Here is a 14,278-nt window from a genome sequence, read left to right on the forward strand (position 1 = left end):
ACCGGTAGGACTAGTCCTATGCCTTTCCTACCAACATTCTATTCGTGTTGATAGACTTGGTTTGTTGCCTTTCAATACTATTAGTTTTGTTCGCTTTTTATCTTGTTTGCCTTTTTTGCATCATTAACATGTTGAATAGCCATGATATACACACCAAAGTGAGATCCAGCATTGACTCTTTTCTGCATGGACTCATTTTATCATTGAATTCTGTTCATTTGGGATTTTTCTGTTGCGACATCGACTCCGTCGGTCTTGCAGAGGGACCCCTCTCCCTGAGCGTTCTAACTTTTTTTTCCCATTTCTATTTTTTTTTTGGAAGTTGTTCCTGAGGACATAGGGATTTGTATAATGTACAGATTGTAAAAACCCACTTGAGCAAAAGGCTGTGTGTGATATTGGGGCTGTAGAAATAAAAAAGATTCTATTTGAACACTTAATTGGTTTTCTTTACTAAATTTCTACATGTGCCCTAAAGGAATCTGAGAGTAAAAATATCTCATCTCCCAACGACAGATTCAGTTTTGTAATAATAACAACAAAATTAATGAATAGAAGATGCATTTACTGACCTGACTGACCTGACAGCTTCAGGAAGACCATAGCCTGGCACCGTCCGCCTACCTGGGCCTGCGGTATATTCTTAGGTTTTCACCAGACAGATTTTTGCCGGTCCAAACGGCAAACACAGGGAGTGGCTCAGAAGCCGGCGCACGACCAAACGTTATGCGATTGGTTGGCAGATCAAAAGTAGCACTGGACAGATCCAATAGTTTTAAACTTTCAACAGACACCCGCCTTCAAGTGAGTTAACATTTGTCAATTGAGCGATTCCAGACCTTCTGTACAAAATGAACTGAAGTACGATAGTCTGGTAGAACCAGGCTAGGAATACCACAGAGAACACCCAGATGTTTTTCAATTCAGTTTATTCAGGAAGGGGACAGTGCAAATTAATAAAACACATGATCATACATAGGTTAAAAATGCCAGAATAGGCCAAAAGGCTATTTTTCATCTGTAGTCCCCCTGCATCGATTTTAAAAGAAAATACAAATAAACAATATAAAAAACAACATAAACAGTATGGACCCCCACAGCACAAAACAGGGCATCAAACTAAAACAACTAACTCAGGTAAAACAACAGAACACAAAGCACCAGCGAAAAAATTAAATAAATACATTGTGTGTTGACCACATTCACAACAAATTATGTTAGTGCTGATGTCTGGGGTCATCAGGTGTCCTTGGCTTCACTGATGGCATACCACCTCCTGAAAGCCTTTTATGGAGAACAGCTCTTTGCAGTGCTGGAATGTAGCTGTAGCTCTTCGTTTCCTTCAGTGTTCGGAGTGTCCACTTCCTCGACTTCTTGTTATACAGCTTGCGGTACCTAGATTAGATAGTAAATCAAGTATTTATATCAGCTTATCTGCCTAATCACAGGCCCTCATGAAGACCCACATTCAGCTTGGTGCCTCAATCCGCCCTTACAAGGACTATCTCAAACTTTTTAAGCATTTTAGATCAGTCTTCTGGCCCAGTGAAAAACAAGCCACAATAATTATGTTGGCTACATCTCTTAACCATCAGGTGGCTTCAGGTTGCACTTACTCATATTGTCCTGCTGCATTTATCTTGGGTGATCTGCTAAGGTGATGGTTGTAGTCGAGGGCAGCCAACAGCACCCTTGCTCCATAGACAGGGGGGGAGAATCCAAAGCGCTTTCCAGCATACATAAGTATGTGGTTGTGGAAAGACTCAAGCTCTGCAGTTGACCTGTAACATATGAAAAGCAGAGAGTCAAGTACTATGGATGGGTGATCAAGAGCTCACATTTCAATTTGACAGTTATACAAAATTACCAAATATAATCTAATATAAATATGAAATTGCAGGGTATGTGCCGTAATGTCTCCAACTAGATCATTTCACTCTCTTTTTATGAAAATGTCGAGATTTGGAAGTTGTCCCTCCAGTAATTGTGAAAGAGCTACAGGCATTTCATGTGAGGTAGTAAACAAATCAAATATTGGCAGTACAGTTTCTGTTTCTGCAGCCCAGCTAAGACTTATTCTCAGTCTCAATGATGTACAAAAGCCTAAGTTATAGTAAAAGTCAAAATTATTTATATAGCACATTTAAAAACAACATAAGTTGACCAAAGTACTGTACAAGATACAATACAAAATAACATATAAGATACATGAAAAAAAAAAAGTAAGAAGTCTCAACTTGTGTTAAAGGCCAATATAACAAAAGTGAGTCTTCAGCAACGTATTAAACTATTCCAGGTTCTATTCATTCACACACAGTCATACTGGTGGTGGTAAACTATGGTAGTAACCACAGCTGCCCTGGGTATAGTAGGCAGGCAGACAGCAAAATATTAGCAACCACTCAATAGACTGACCTGAAATGCAAATACTTTCCGACAGACTTGAGCCACTGTTCATTCAGGACAATTTCTGTGAGCGTCTGATGAGCTTTGGAGTCCTTCTGTATCAGGTGTTTGTCTCTGTTGTCTGTCAGGGGGGAGTGTTCCCCTGTCACATGGTGTAAAACCCCAGTCCACTTATCCTACACACAAACAATAACCACAATTCAGAAAAAAATAAAACACACAATATTATAATCACAAAACAGCACACAAAAGGCATCGTGAGCTACAAAATTCACTAACCAAACCACTTATTACAAAGAGCTAAGCCTTACGCTTTGAGCTACTGAAAGGTTTGACTCTGAAGTAACCTTGCTGACGCGCTTTGCCATCGCTTCCCCATGATGTTAGCTTTGTGATGCAGTTCAGAGTTATCAGGCTCCTCTTTGTTGTTTTACAATAATCAGTGATTTCAACTGTTAATAGAACTTGTCAAAACAAACAAAAGGGGGTGCTCATATTGGCTCCGGCCTTCGTTGCAGTGGTCGCGGGTTCAAATCCGACCCGTGGACCCTCACTGCAGGTCATCCCCCCTCTCTCTCCATTTCAACTCTATCTAATAAAGCTTGAAAATGCCCAAAAAATATTCTTATATAAAAAAAAAAAAAAAAAAATACAAAAACGGCGGTCAAAAACTATTTGCCTAACACCTAACTAACACCTCTCAATCATCAGTTACTTTCTAGTTCTATACCTGTGGACAGGTAAGACAAGAGCGCCCCCCAATGGCCACACAGCCAATAAACAGACAACACAAAAAAACTCACATTTGGCTCCCACAGCAATCGTTATTGAGGGTATTTCTCTAATCACTTTTTCCTAAAAATGACAGTACAGGTGCCTGCTTTGTCTGCAGAATGTCCCTAACTAATAGCTTTGGTGACAGCACTTAGTTTTGACAGCGGTTATAAAAACTAAAATCTGTTGGAATGTTTTTTGTTGACATTTAGTATTTTACTCCCTGCCATCTTTTTATATTCTGTCTCCACTCCACCGTGAGCCAAGGTAACACCATTTATTTTAATATGTGCACTAATGCATTTATTGAATGACAATAAAAACAAGTCTAATGTCTAAAATACTCACAAAAAATGTGTGAAAGTCGTCTGTCATCTTGCAGCAGTGCCAAAAGTGATTGCAAATGTCCTTGTTCCACTCATGGAGGATTGTGCAGTCCTTCTGCTGAGCTGCCTGCAATCCAAACAGAACACAAAGTTTTATTGTGGGAAGTTTGTTTACCAGAATGAAATTTAGCGAATTGAAAAACCTATAACTTGCATTATTTCTGTGCAAAACAGTGGTAGTAGAGTACAAAAAAAATCGTAGTATGAAGGAGACCTACTAAAAATAGTATATTTTATTTTGTATTTTTGTATTATTGTATTGGATATCACATATTCCCAGAGAGATGTTGTACTTGAGGGCAAAACAATATGTAAGTGAATATCAGTGTGTTTGATGACCTTCTTGTTCTAAAATCTTGACGATCCTGAATATAATAAATATAAATGTATTCTCCAGTTGGCCACCAATGTCACTTACTTCACGTATCTTTTCACCCAAGATTTTGGCCCCATGCCACATGTCGAGTGAATGATGAACGCCGCTGTCTTTGTATTTGCCCTTTTCTGAAAACAACAAATAAAATAAAAAAAATGGATAACATTTGGAACACTATTTACAGGTTCTAATCCAAACCATTCAAATGATGCTTGCTTGATTAGTTAAATCTGGAACATTTAAGCAGCATAACAAAATACAATCATTAATTGGCTTACCAAAAAGAGATGAAATTTGGACATGGGCATCTGTGCAGAACTCTGTCAGTTTCACTTCTTCATGCAGCGTGTCAAACGTGCGGATGAATGCCTCCCTCTGCATGATAACGGAATTTCTTGCCGTCGCTCTTTTGTCCATGTTGACCACGCTGATTATCTCTTTGGTGTCATTATCAATGGTGGTGTATGTGCAGTGTTGTGCACAGAAACCTGGACTGTCCATTCGAGCACCACCTGGTAATTAAAAAAAAAAAGAATGGCAGAAAAAAATAATTGCTAATCTTATTTTTTCTGATTTAAAAAAAAAAACATTATTCAGAGGCAATTCTTTCAACAATGTGAACTGTTAAAAACTATCATCATATTTCAATTCAGTTATATTCACTCGGATAATGTGTACTACACCCATCAAAATGAATTAGATCACACTGATTGACTTTACATTATTAATGAATAAGACTTGTATAACCCAAGGACGCTTTAAAAAAATGGTAGAGGAGGAGTAATGGGGGACAAAGAAATACACCTACCCAGGGCCACAACACTGTCTTTCTGCTTGAGTCGAGTTATTATCTCACTTCTCCTTGTGTTCCAGAAGTCTTTGATTGTGTCAATGCAGTAGATGTCTTGGATGTTACGGAAGGTTGTCTGGTGCACCATGCCCATATTCATGAACTTGAACAGGAGAGCGATCTTGGCATAGTTGTTTCCTGAGAGGAGGACATTACAGGACAAAAGGAAGTCTCCTACCGGCATTCCCAAATTTAGAAAGGGCTGGGAAGCCCACTTCCACACGGTGTGACCACTGGCGCAAATCTGCAAATCACATATAGCAAATACATACCAGTAAAACATCAACGAATTGAAATACAGGCATATTCAGAAGGGGAAGAACACCACAGCATTCTTATAATCTCAAATAAGCGATACAAACTTACCCATTCAATGATGGCTGCTGTACCCCTTGATGTTATCCGCACTGTAAAAGGTTTGGGGGCTCCACATTTTGCCATAGTGCTGGGATCAATGACTGTACACACGTGCTCTGGTAGCTCGAGGTGGTCCACGAGTTGTTGTAAAGACGTGTGGTACGCGATTGATGCCGGATGACCAACGATGTCATCTTCATCGTGGACATCAGGAGCTGAATCCGGATCTGGAATGTAGTCTGGGCCATCTTCTCCCCCGTCGTCATGGACACTTTGATCAATGCTGACTTCCGGAACATTATCAATGTTCACGTTTGAGCTCAGTACACCGCCAGAACTGTAGGCAAGGCAAGGCAAGTTTATTTATAAAGCACAATTCAGACACAAGGCCCTTCAAAGTTCTTTACAGGGGGCAAGATTAAAATACATAATACACATTGGAAAAAGTGAATTAATAGAAATAAAACATTTAAAAGCAATTGAATAGCAATAGAACATTAAAATGACATGTTAAAATGGAAACAGAAAAGTATTTTGTTGGATTGCACAAGACAACAACAAGCATTCATATATTAAAAAAAATCTCATGCAGAAAAAACAGCCCAGATATGGATTAACACCAATTTACCGAACACAAATGCGGGGCACATAATCTTCATCAATGTCGAATTCCCGTGTCACATCTTCCTGTGACGATGAGAGTGGCCCATCGTCCTTTTCAGAAAGCAAGGTGTCATCTTCCCAGTCAATTCTAATGAAAGAAAAAGACACTTCTTGGACTTATCTGACTATTTATTTGGCTGTTAATTCATTTTGTCATGAAACTCGTACAGTTACTTACGTTGCATTATTGAGACTGTTGAACTCCTCCACACGGAAGGTCTCATTTAGATCAACTGAGGACATACTGAAAAAGAAAATGCAAAAAGAGTGTCACTCAGTGTGTTTACATGCAGACTCATAATCGGATAACTAAACGAATAAGACTTCAACAGGACTTTTAAACTGCATGTAAACACCTTTATCCGATCTACTTCGGACACAAATCGGCACAATAACGGACAAGAGAAGTCGGATAAGAACACCTAGATAATTCGTTCATTGTCGGCTTTCTCTCTGCATGTATACAGGGATCGGATATCGCATATCGGACTTCTCGTTCTGTGCTTGTGTGCCTGCGCGTGATAGGCTACATGGGCTATTGACGGAAGGGAACCGGACGTGGCTCTAAAACCACTTGTTGAAAGCATGGTTAAAAGGGCTACAGCGCCACCTAGCATAGTGGAGACAGCCATGCATCGGACATTTATCCGATTTCTGAAAGGCCATGTATACTCAGACAAGTGACACAGTCCGTTCGAGTGTCTTGTTCGATATATGTGATAATCCAATCTAGTTGTGCCATGGAAACGCACTGACTGTCACTACATATTATGAACACGTGTGTAGTTGTCACAATATACGCTACCACTCAAGACATCAATAAAACTCGAAAATCAGAATGAAGCAGAAGGCAGGTATATTTGGAGAAAAGAGATCATTGATTATAATATCTGGTCATTTTTGCTGAAGTAGAGTACAGAGTACAGTACAGTAATAAAAAGCTATGGAGTGGCGGTTAAAAGCTGGACACACAAATCTCGCCTCCAACATACAAAGTGCTTTATCATATCAGCAAAATAAGCGTAAGCCCTGTGAGGGACAAACAATTCAGATTTATCCCGATATATCGGAAGCGACCGTAGCTAGCACACAATTCAAAGAATCTACGTTAGCTGTTTACCTCTCAGGTGATCTCCTTGTAACGCTGGGCAGTGTTGATGTCAAGGGACGCTTTCCTCGGTGCTTGAAGGGTGTTGATACTGTCGCGTCGTCTCTCTCATAACTAGGGAAATGGCAATGACCAATTATCAAATGTTTCAGCCACAAACTTATTTGGAAAGTTGAATAGCTTCACTGAGTTCGACTTTTTCCATTAAGAAAATAATAATGAATAAAAAAAACGCATTTCAGCAAAGCTAATATGCTACAACACCAAACTGCTATAGTTACACAGCCAATCAAGCTGGAGTTGGCCACAAATGACAAATTACCACTTATGAACTAACATTAGCAACAAGGAATAATGTTAAAAAAAAACACAGAACACTGGCAGAGTGTATGTGTACGTATATCTACTACTACTAATTAAAATGTAGCTTACCTGTCGAGTAGCAACAAGGCTAGCTGTGCATCGCTTTTCAGCCCCTTTGATTCTTTCAGGTCCTTCCACCTGTCAAAAGCAGGGCCGATATAAATGCGGGTCATACACCGACCCTTTCTGTTTTGCGTGGCAGCTTCTTTTGCCTCCTTCTTCTCTTCCTCCGTTCTTTTCCGCTTGAGGTGTTTTCTTGTGTATGCCGTGTATGAATGCTCTGGTAGCGCTGGAATCGGCAACTTCCCCTGCTTCGCCATAGTAGCCGCTTCAGCTCGCCTTAGCTCTGCACGTTCACGGGCACAGAGACCCGCCTCTTTATAGCACCCTGTCTGCTGATTGGATAAAGAAAAGACAAGCGGGATACTCAACATTTTATCTTGGCAATTACTGCAAAGCTGAATGGAATGAACTGGGAGACCTGTTTAATGAATTCTGCTTACTGTTTAAGTGATTGCTGTATGAATATAGAGAGATTTAAACAAGTATATTAACAAAAGAGTGCCGCTTACTTCACCTTTAAATGTGACTGAGGTTCTGTGGTCTTGTTAGAAAAATCTTCACTGTCTTCCATCTCAGAGAAGTCTGGAGTCTCGGGTCCTAATTCTGGATCTGGATATGAGTCTTCTATCTCATATTCAATGTATGCGTGTGCGTGTGGATCTGGACTTGAGTTCCTGGCTGGTTCTGGTCCTCCACAGTCCTCTCCATCAGCTCCTGTTTCCATCTGTTCAGTTGAGCTGCTGGCTCCAGGCTCTGGCTCTCTGTTCTCCTCCATTTGGCTTCGATTATGCCGTGAGGACCAAGGACCAAGACACTTGTGTCGTGTTAAACTCCCTTTCTGTCTAAATATTTTACCACACTCAGAGCAGCTGAATAGTTTCTCTCCGGTGTGGACGACCATGTGCCTTGACAAATTTACCCTTTCTGTAAATGTCTCGCCACAAAATGAGCAACAAATTGGTTTCTTTCCTGTGTGAATTCTCATGTGCCGCTTCAGATGCACATTCAAACAAAATCGTTCTCCACACTCAGAGCAGCTGAATAGTTTCTGTACAGTATTATGGTTTTCAGGGGCTTCAGACTTTGACCCTGACGGACATTCTATGGATTCCTTCCAAAGATAACTGTCAGGACTGTCCTCAGTCTCAGAAAAGTCCTCATTTTCCACTAGTCCTAATTCTGGATCTGGCTGTGAGTTCCTGGCTGGTTCTGGTCCTCCACAGTCCTCTCCATCAGCTCCCGTTTCCATCTCTTCAGTTTGTCTTTGATGAAGCTGTGAGGACTGAGGTTTCTCTTCATCATCTTCACTCTTCACAGGGACAGGAGTGAATAGGAACTTGGTGATATCAGCCTCCTCCAGCCCTTGAAGCTGCTCTCCCTCCTGACTGGTCCAGAGTTCCTCCTGTTCCTCTTTAATGTGTGGGGGCTCTGCTGGGTCCTCCTGGTCCAGACTGGGGCTCCACTCCTGCTGCTCAGGGGGAACCTCTTCTTTAACCACCACCAGCTGCTGGACATCTGCAGGTAAAGGTCAAACACAAGGACACGATTAGGAAAACCACAGTTTTATTTTGGGGCCAAACTTATCATGGAGTTTCTGGATTTCTGGATGACACCAGAGACACACATTCTGTCATTACCACTACAGCACATATGTTGAAGTAAAACAAATCATGATAACAACAAAATAGCATTATTTTTTGAATGATTTGAAAAAAAAAACTAACTATTGTTACGGTTATAGCCTACTGATTTAGAAAAATCCTGATTGTACCATGTAAGAAATTAACTGAAAATGTTTTGCTGTCTTGGCTCCAAAATGGTGGAACGGGTTCCCCATTAACATCAGATCAGCTGATAGTTTACACATCTTCCGCCGCAGCCTTAAAAGACTTCAGACTGCAGTTCAACTAAAAAAAAAATATATAAAAAAATTGATACATCTCCATGTGACACTTTGTAGTTTGGTTTATTTGAAGCTATAGTACTAATGTGATTCCTGTTGTTCTGAGTTTGTATCTTCATGGTTGAATGCACTTAAAGCTACTACGAGTAAGTCGGCACGTTGGCGACACCTTTGAACAAAAGCGGTAGTATTTTTACGACGCCAGCTGTCGTGAAGCTGTTTTCTAGCTCGTGCCGGCGGCGCAAGATTCAAATAATCAGGAAGCAATATAGTGCATGTCCGTGTGTTGAAAGTTTGAGGGCACCGGACTCTTTTCGGCTCGGTGAGAGTGGTTAGTGACACAGCATCAACTAATGCTAGTCAGTCCTAAACACCTGATTGCAATGAGTTGATGCATTGTCAACGAGTCCGTGTCCGCACACAAAGCGAATGAACGAGAGATGGCAGTTAGTTATTATTTTCTTTTTTTTCTTTGATGGTTCAGCCCCGTTATCAGTCATTATGACGACAAATAACTGTCTCAAACAAGGCTCCCACTCCCCTTCTAGGATGACCAGATCGCATTTCCATTACATTATTGAAAGTGAGCCCCCCTTTTTAAATGCGTGTTTAATAATCTGGCATTTATCCGATAGCTGTGAGGAGACAGCAGTCTCCGTTTCTGTGTGTGTGTGTGAGTGTGCGTCTCTCCGTTTGTCTGTGTGTGTATCGCGCTGCCGGGGGCTGCTGGGCTCAATGGGCTCTGTGAAGGTGCTGCCTGCTGCTTCAGCGTTTACCTTCCTGTTACTTCAAAATAAAAGCCAACTCACGTTTGTCCAGTGACATGCTAATGTGAAGCCAGTGAAATGCTTTTAATGTGAAGCCGCAGCCTTAATGCTCTATGTGTTTAACAGTAGCTAACTTAACTGCTGCGCGCTGATCTAAAGATAGTGTTTTTTAATATAGAAAGCCGTGTCTCTGGCATTACCGGTGGTGACACGAGTTTATTTTGCTAAAAAAAAAACTGCACTTTGTCCCACATCTGGTGAATTGGGATCTGGTCAACCTATCCCCTTCCCTCACCTGGAGTGATAGGCTTCTCAAATCGCGTTCCTGCGCCACACTGAAATCTGCGACCAATACGGAAATGTGACCATAGAGCATGCACGCGTGAACCGAAAATCGGACTGGGTGTACGACCAGATCAAATGCAGTAATAAAAACTATATAAAAACGTCTTTCTTTGCACTGATGGTCTCGTTTGCTGTTAAAGGTAATTTATGATTATGAGAGGAAACATGAGGCTGTTTAAAAGATATTTAAATGTTACTCGTTGCCGCTTTAATGGAAGTCGCTTTGGATAAAAGCGTCAGCTAAATAAAATGTAATGTAGTGGCATAGCTAAAAGCACATTTTTATCTTTACAATTTTAAAATATTATTTTTAAAACCCTGAAAATAAGATATTGTTATACATGAGGTCACATCTGTCCGTGAAAGTACATTAGATATTTTGAAAACACAGGCTAAGTTCAGTTTTGTTTAAAACGCACATTTTTGCAGTGTGGTGGAAATGACGATTTCCTCTGGTTGTTCGAACAAGATTGTAAAAATTATATATTATTTAAATAATTTCAGCACAGCCACTATCAGGATATGTTTTACACAAGATGGAGAACTGGAACATATCAATACATTTCTCAAAATAATGTGTTAGATTTCTAAAACTTACAACACCATAAGTGGACCTAGTTGAAAAATTAACTATATAGCGCTTTTATCCAAAGTGCTACAGAAAGTTTGTCTCATTCACACATTCAAACACACACTCATGCACAGATAGCAGCAGCTACCACGCAGGGTGCAAGCTAACCATCGGAAGCGATCTCACCTACTTTTTAAAAAGCTCCCTAACTTACCCTGCCTTGCCCTCAAAGCTGGATTAGTCCATTAACAAAACATTAACTTTGGCACAGCTTTGTGTGTGATTGATGATACAAAGGCAAACACGTAGAGGACGTATAGCAAACTATGAAGAACAGCTCCCGTTCCTATTCCAGTATTCTCCCACAAAAATCAAACAATCAATCAGCTTTACAGCGGGGCAGCCCCACTGTCAGCTGAATATGTATATTTACGAAACTCCCATGTCATGTCGAAGAAAACAGCTTTTAAAACAGCTGTACTTGTAGCGAATGTGTGTGATACTATTTGGATAGCATCCGTTACCATGGTGATGTCTAAAGGTAAAACATACGTCACCCCTCTGGTCCTGGATCAGCTTTTTTAGAAACATTTGGATCATTGGCTGCGGCTAGCAGCTAACGTTAGCTTAGCATCGGTACCAGAGCGTCAAACACCCGAAAAACTCACCGTCTCCACGCGGCTTCGTCTCCGGTTCTAGGTCCCGGTCCCGTCCTTCCAAGTCCCGGTCCATCTCCAAACGGGAAACGGGGGATGTTTCCTCACGTTAATGAGGCTTTTACCGGATGGTTTTATCCACGAGCTGCTAGTGCTATTACAGGAAGTAGCATGCAACCAACGAGCACACTTCTTCTTCTGTATTGTTTTTTGGCGGTTGGCAAACAACTGATAGATGCATTACCGCCATCTACTGGTAAGGAGTGTGTGGAATAAATAACAACCTCCCTACAAAAAAATTATATATATAAATAAATAAAATAATATTCAGATCATTTATAACCTATATTTTCACCAACAACTCAGTTACCATAAGAAAATGAAACAGAATTTGATGACATCGGAATTATTTTGTAAAATGTCTATTAAATCAAAACATGGGTTGCGTTCCGAATCGCATACTTTCTACTATGTAGTATGTAGAAAAAAGATTTAGGATGTCCCGATTCTTGTGGCCAGATTTAGGATGGTTAGAAGTACCCGGATGTCCTACTTCATGCGGCCAAGATTGTTAGTGTTGAAAAGTGCATCCTATTTGGGCGATTCTGACCCACAATCCAGTGCGCACGTAAAGTGACGTCACATCGACGAAGCCTCCATATGAAAACAAACGGGGATGCGACGGATATAAACGCAAAAGGCAAGATCAAGGCGCAATGTTATGATGAAATAAGAGCGTAAAGTATGTCCCAATAGTATGCCTACTGCATCCTAACTAGATTCTTTTTATCGTCGGATGTAGTATGTAGAATAGAAAAAAGAAAGAGTATGCGATTCGGAACGCAACCTTACTTTTTCAACAAGCACACTTATTCTTCTTTCAGGTGTATGACCCTTGACCCTGTTGAATCCACATTCTAATTGATAACAACTAAAATAAAAATACTAATCAAGATGGAATATTAATAAAAAAACAACTAAAAAATACCAACTTACATTATATTTATTAATCTTGATTCATGTAAGAAGTGAACCGCAAACTGTCAGTCGACGAAAAGTTGAGTTTTTTATTTTTATTTTATTTCCTTTTTTGAGAATCAGGTTCATTTCCAGCTGAGTTTACTATAGTGGTGTCTGTTTACGTTTTCATTTCAAGTTGATGCAAAAGTTTAGTTTTAACTTCTAAATTGAGTGTAACGTCTATAGAACCATTTTGGTTCGAGTGTCAAGAAACCACACCAATTTTTTTAGGGTGTAAAGATTAAGCCCTTTCAAAAATTCCTCTTTTCTATTGTGGAAGATGGACCAAAATTTTTTAAATTGGTCTGCTTTCTTGACAATCAAACTCAAACTTGTTCTATAGACAATTTAGAAGTGAAAACGAACCTTTCGCATCAATTTGAGTGTGACTGAGTGAGTTTTAAGGCACCACACTAGAAACACATTCAGAAACCTGATTTAAACCTGATTGATTCTCTCTGGTCTCCTTAGAATAATATTCACTGTCTTCAGTCTCGGATGAGTCTTAAGTCTCAGGTTGTAAATGTGTATCTGGATGTGAGTTCCTGGCTGGTTCTGGTCCTCCACAGTCCTCTCCATCAGCTCCTGTTTCCATCTGTTCAGTTTGTCTTTGATGAAGCTCTGAGGACTGAGGTTTCTCTTCATCATCTTCACTCTCCACAGGGACAGGAGTGAATAGGAACTTGGTGATATCAGCCTCCTCCAGCCCTTGAAGCTGCTCTCCCTCCTGACTGGTCCAGAGTTCCTCCTGTTCCTCTTTAATGTGTGGGGGCTCTGGTGGGACCTGTGTTGACGCTTGTGTGTCGAGTCAGACTTTCTGTTTGTGTAGAACTTTTACCACGAACTGAGCAACTAATCTGTTGCCCTTCTGTGTGAGTTCTCATATGTCTCTTCAGAATTAATCTGCGGCAAAATCTTTTACCACCCTTAGAGTAGCTGATAGGTTTCTTGCCTAAATTTACACTTGCCTCATGTTCAGCGGTATCATTCCAGTCCTCACTGTCTTCAGTCTCATGTAAATGTGTATCTGGATGTGAGTTCCTGTCTGGTTCTGGTCCTCCACAGTCCTCTCCATCAGCTCCTGTTTCCAGCTGTTCAGTTGAGCTGCTGGCTCCAGGCTCTGACTCTCTGTCCTGCTCAGTTTGATGAAGCCGTGAGGACTGAGGACAGACACTCTTGTGTCTTCTCAGTTGTTTATCCCAAGTGAATCTTTGGTCACAATCGCTGCAGCTGAATATTTTCTCCCCTGTGTGGATGGTCATGTGGTGTGTCAAAAGGCCCTTCTGTGTAAATCCTTTTTCACAAACTGAGCACCGGAAAGGTTTCTCAGCTGAGTGGATTCCCATGTGTCGTGTCAATTGTGCCTTCCGTGAAAATGCTTTTTCACAAACAGAGCACTTGAAAGTTTTCTCAGCTGAGTGGACGAACATGTGTTGTGTCAAATGGCCCCTCCGTGTAAATGATTTTTCACAAACTGAGCACTTGAAAGGTTTGTCTCCTGTGTGGATGGCCATATGTCGTGTCACAGTGTCTTTCTGTGAAAAACTTCTCTCACATACAGAGCAGCTGAACCTTTTCTCTCCTGTGTGGACAGACATGTGTCGTCTCAAATTTCTCTTCTGTCTAAATGCTTTACCACAAAGTGAGCAGCTGAGTGGATTTCCTTTGGT

The 14,278-nt window shown here is 40.7% G+C and overlaps 2 protein-coding genes across 2 annotated transcripts; both read right to left on the reverse strand.

Annotated features, from left to right (window-relative positions):
* Window positions 1–1,094: 1,094 nt before the first annotated feature.
* On the reverse strand, window positions 1,095–7,486 carry LOC307263917 (uncharacterized protein). Its single transcript, XM_080045215.1, has 12 exons — window positions 7,353–7,486; window positions 6,933–7,034; window positions 5,991–6,056; window positions 5,778–5,900; window positions 5,159–5,486; window positions 4,751–5,036; window positions 4,221–4,454; window positions 3,985–4,070; window positions 3,529–3,633; window positions 2,416–2,582; window positions 1,617–1,781; window positions 1,095–1,395 (listed from the first exon to the last, which is right to left on the reverse strand). The coding sequence occupies exons 1-12, from the start codon at window positions 7,454–7,456 to the stop codon at window positions 1,218–1,220; spliced, it is 1,944 nt and encodes a 647-aa protein (XP_079901341.1). The 5' UTR covers window positions 7,457–7,486; the 3' UTR covers window positions 1,095–1,217.
* A 365-nt stretch (window positions 7,487–7,851) lies between these two features.
* Window positions 7,852–11,664, reverse strand: LOC307264075 (uncharacterized protein; the record flags this gene model as incomplete). The annotated part of the gene is made up of 2 exons (XM_080045387.1): window positions 7,852–8,861; window positions 11,601–11,664. 2 exons carry the CDS (start codon window positions 11,662–11,664, stop codon window positions 7,852–7,854), a joined length of 1,074 nt encoding a protein of 357 aa, XP_079901513.1.
* Between the last annotated feature and the right edge of the window lie 2,614 nt (window positions 11,665–14,278).

The sequence above is a fragment of the Ammodytes marinus genome (assembly GCF_949987685.1).
Source record: "Ammodytes marinus genome assembly, chromosome: 17".
Lineage (NCBI taxonomy): Eukaryota > Metazoa > Chordata > Actinopteri > Uranoscopiformes > Ammodytidae > Ammodytes > Ammodytes marinus.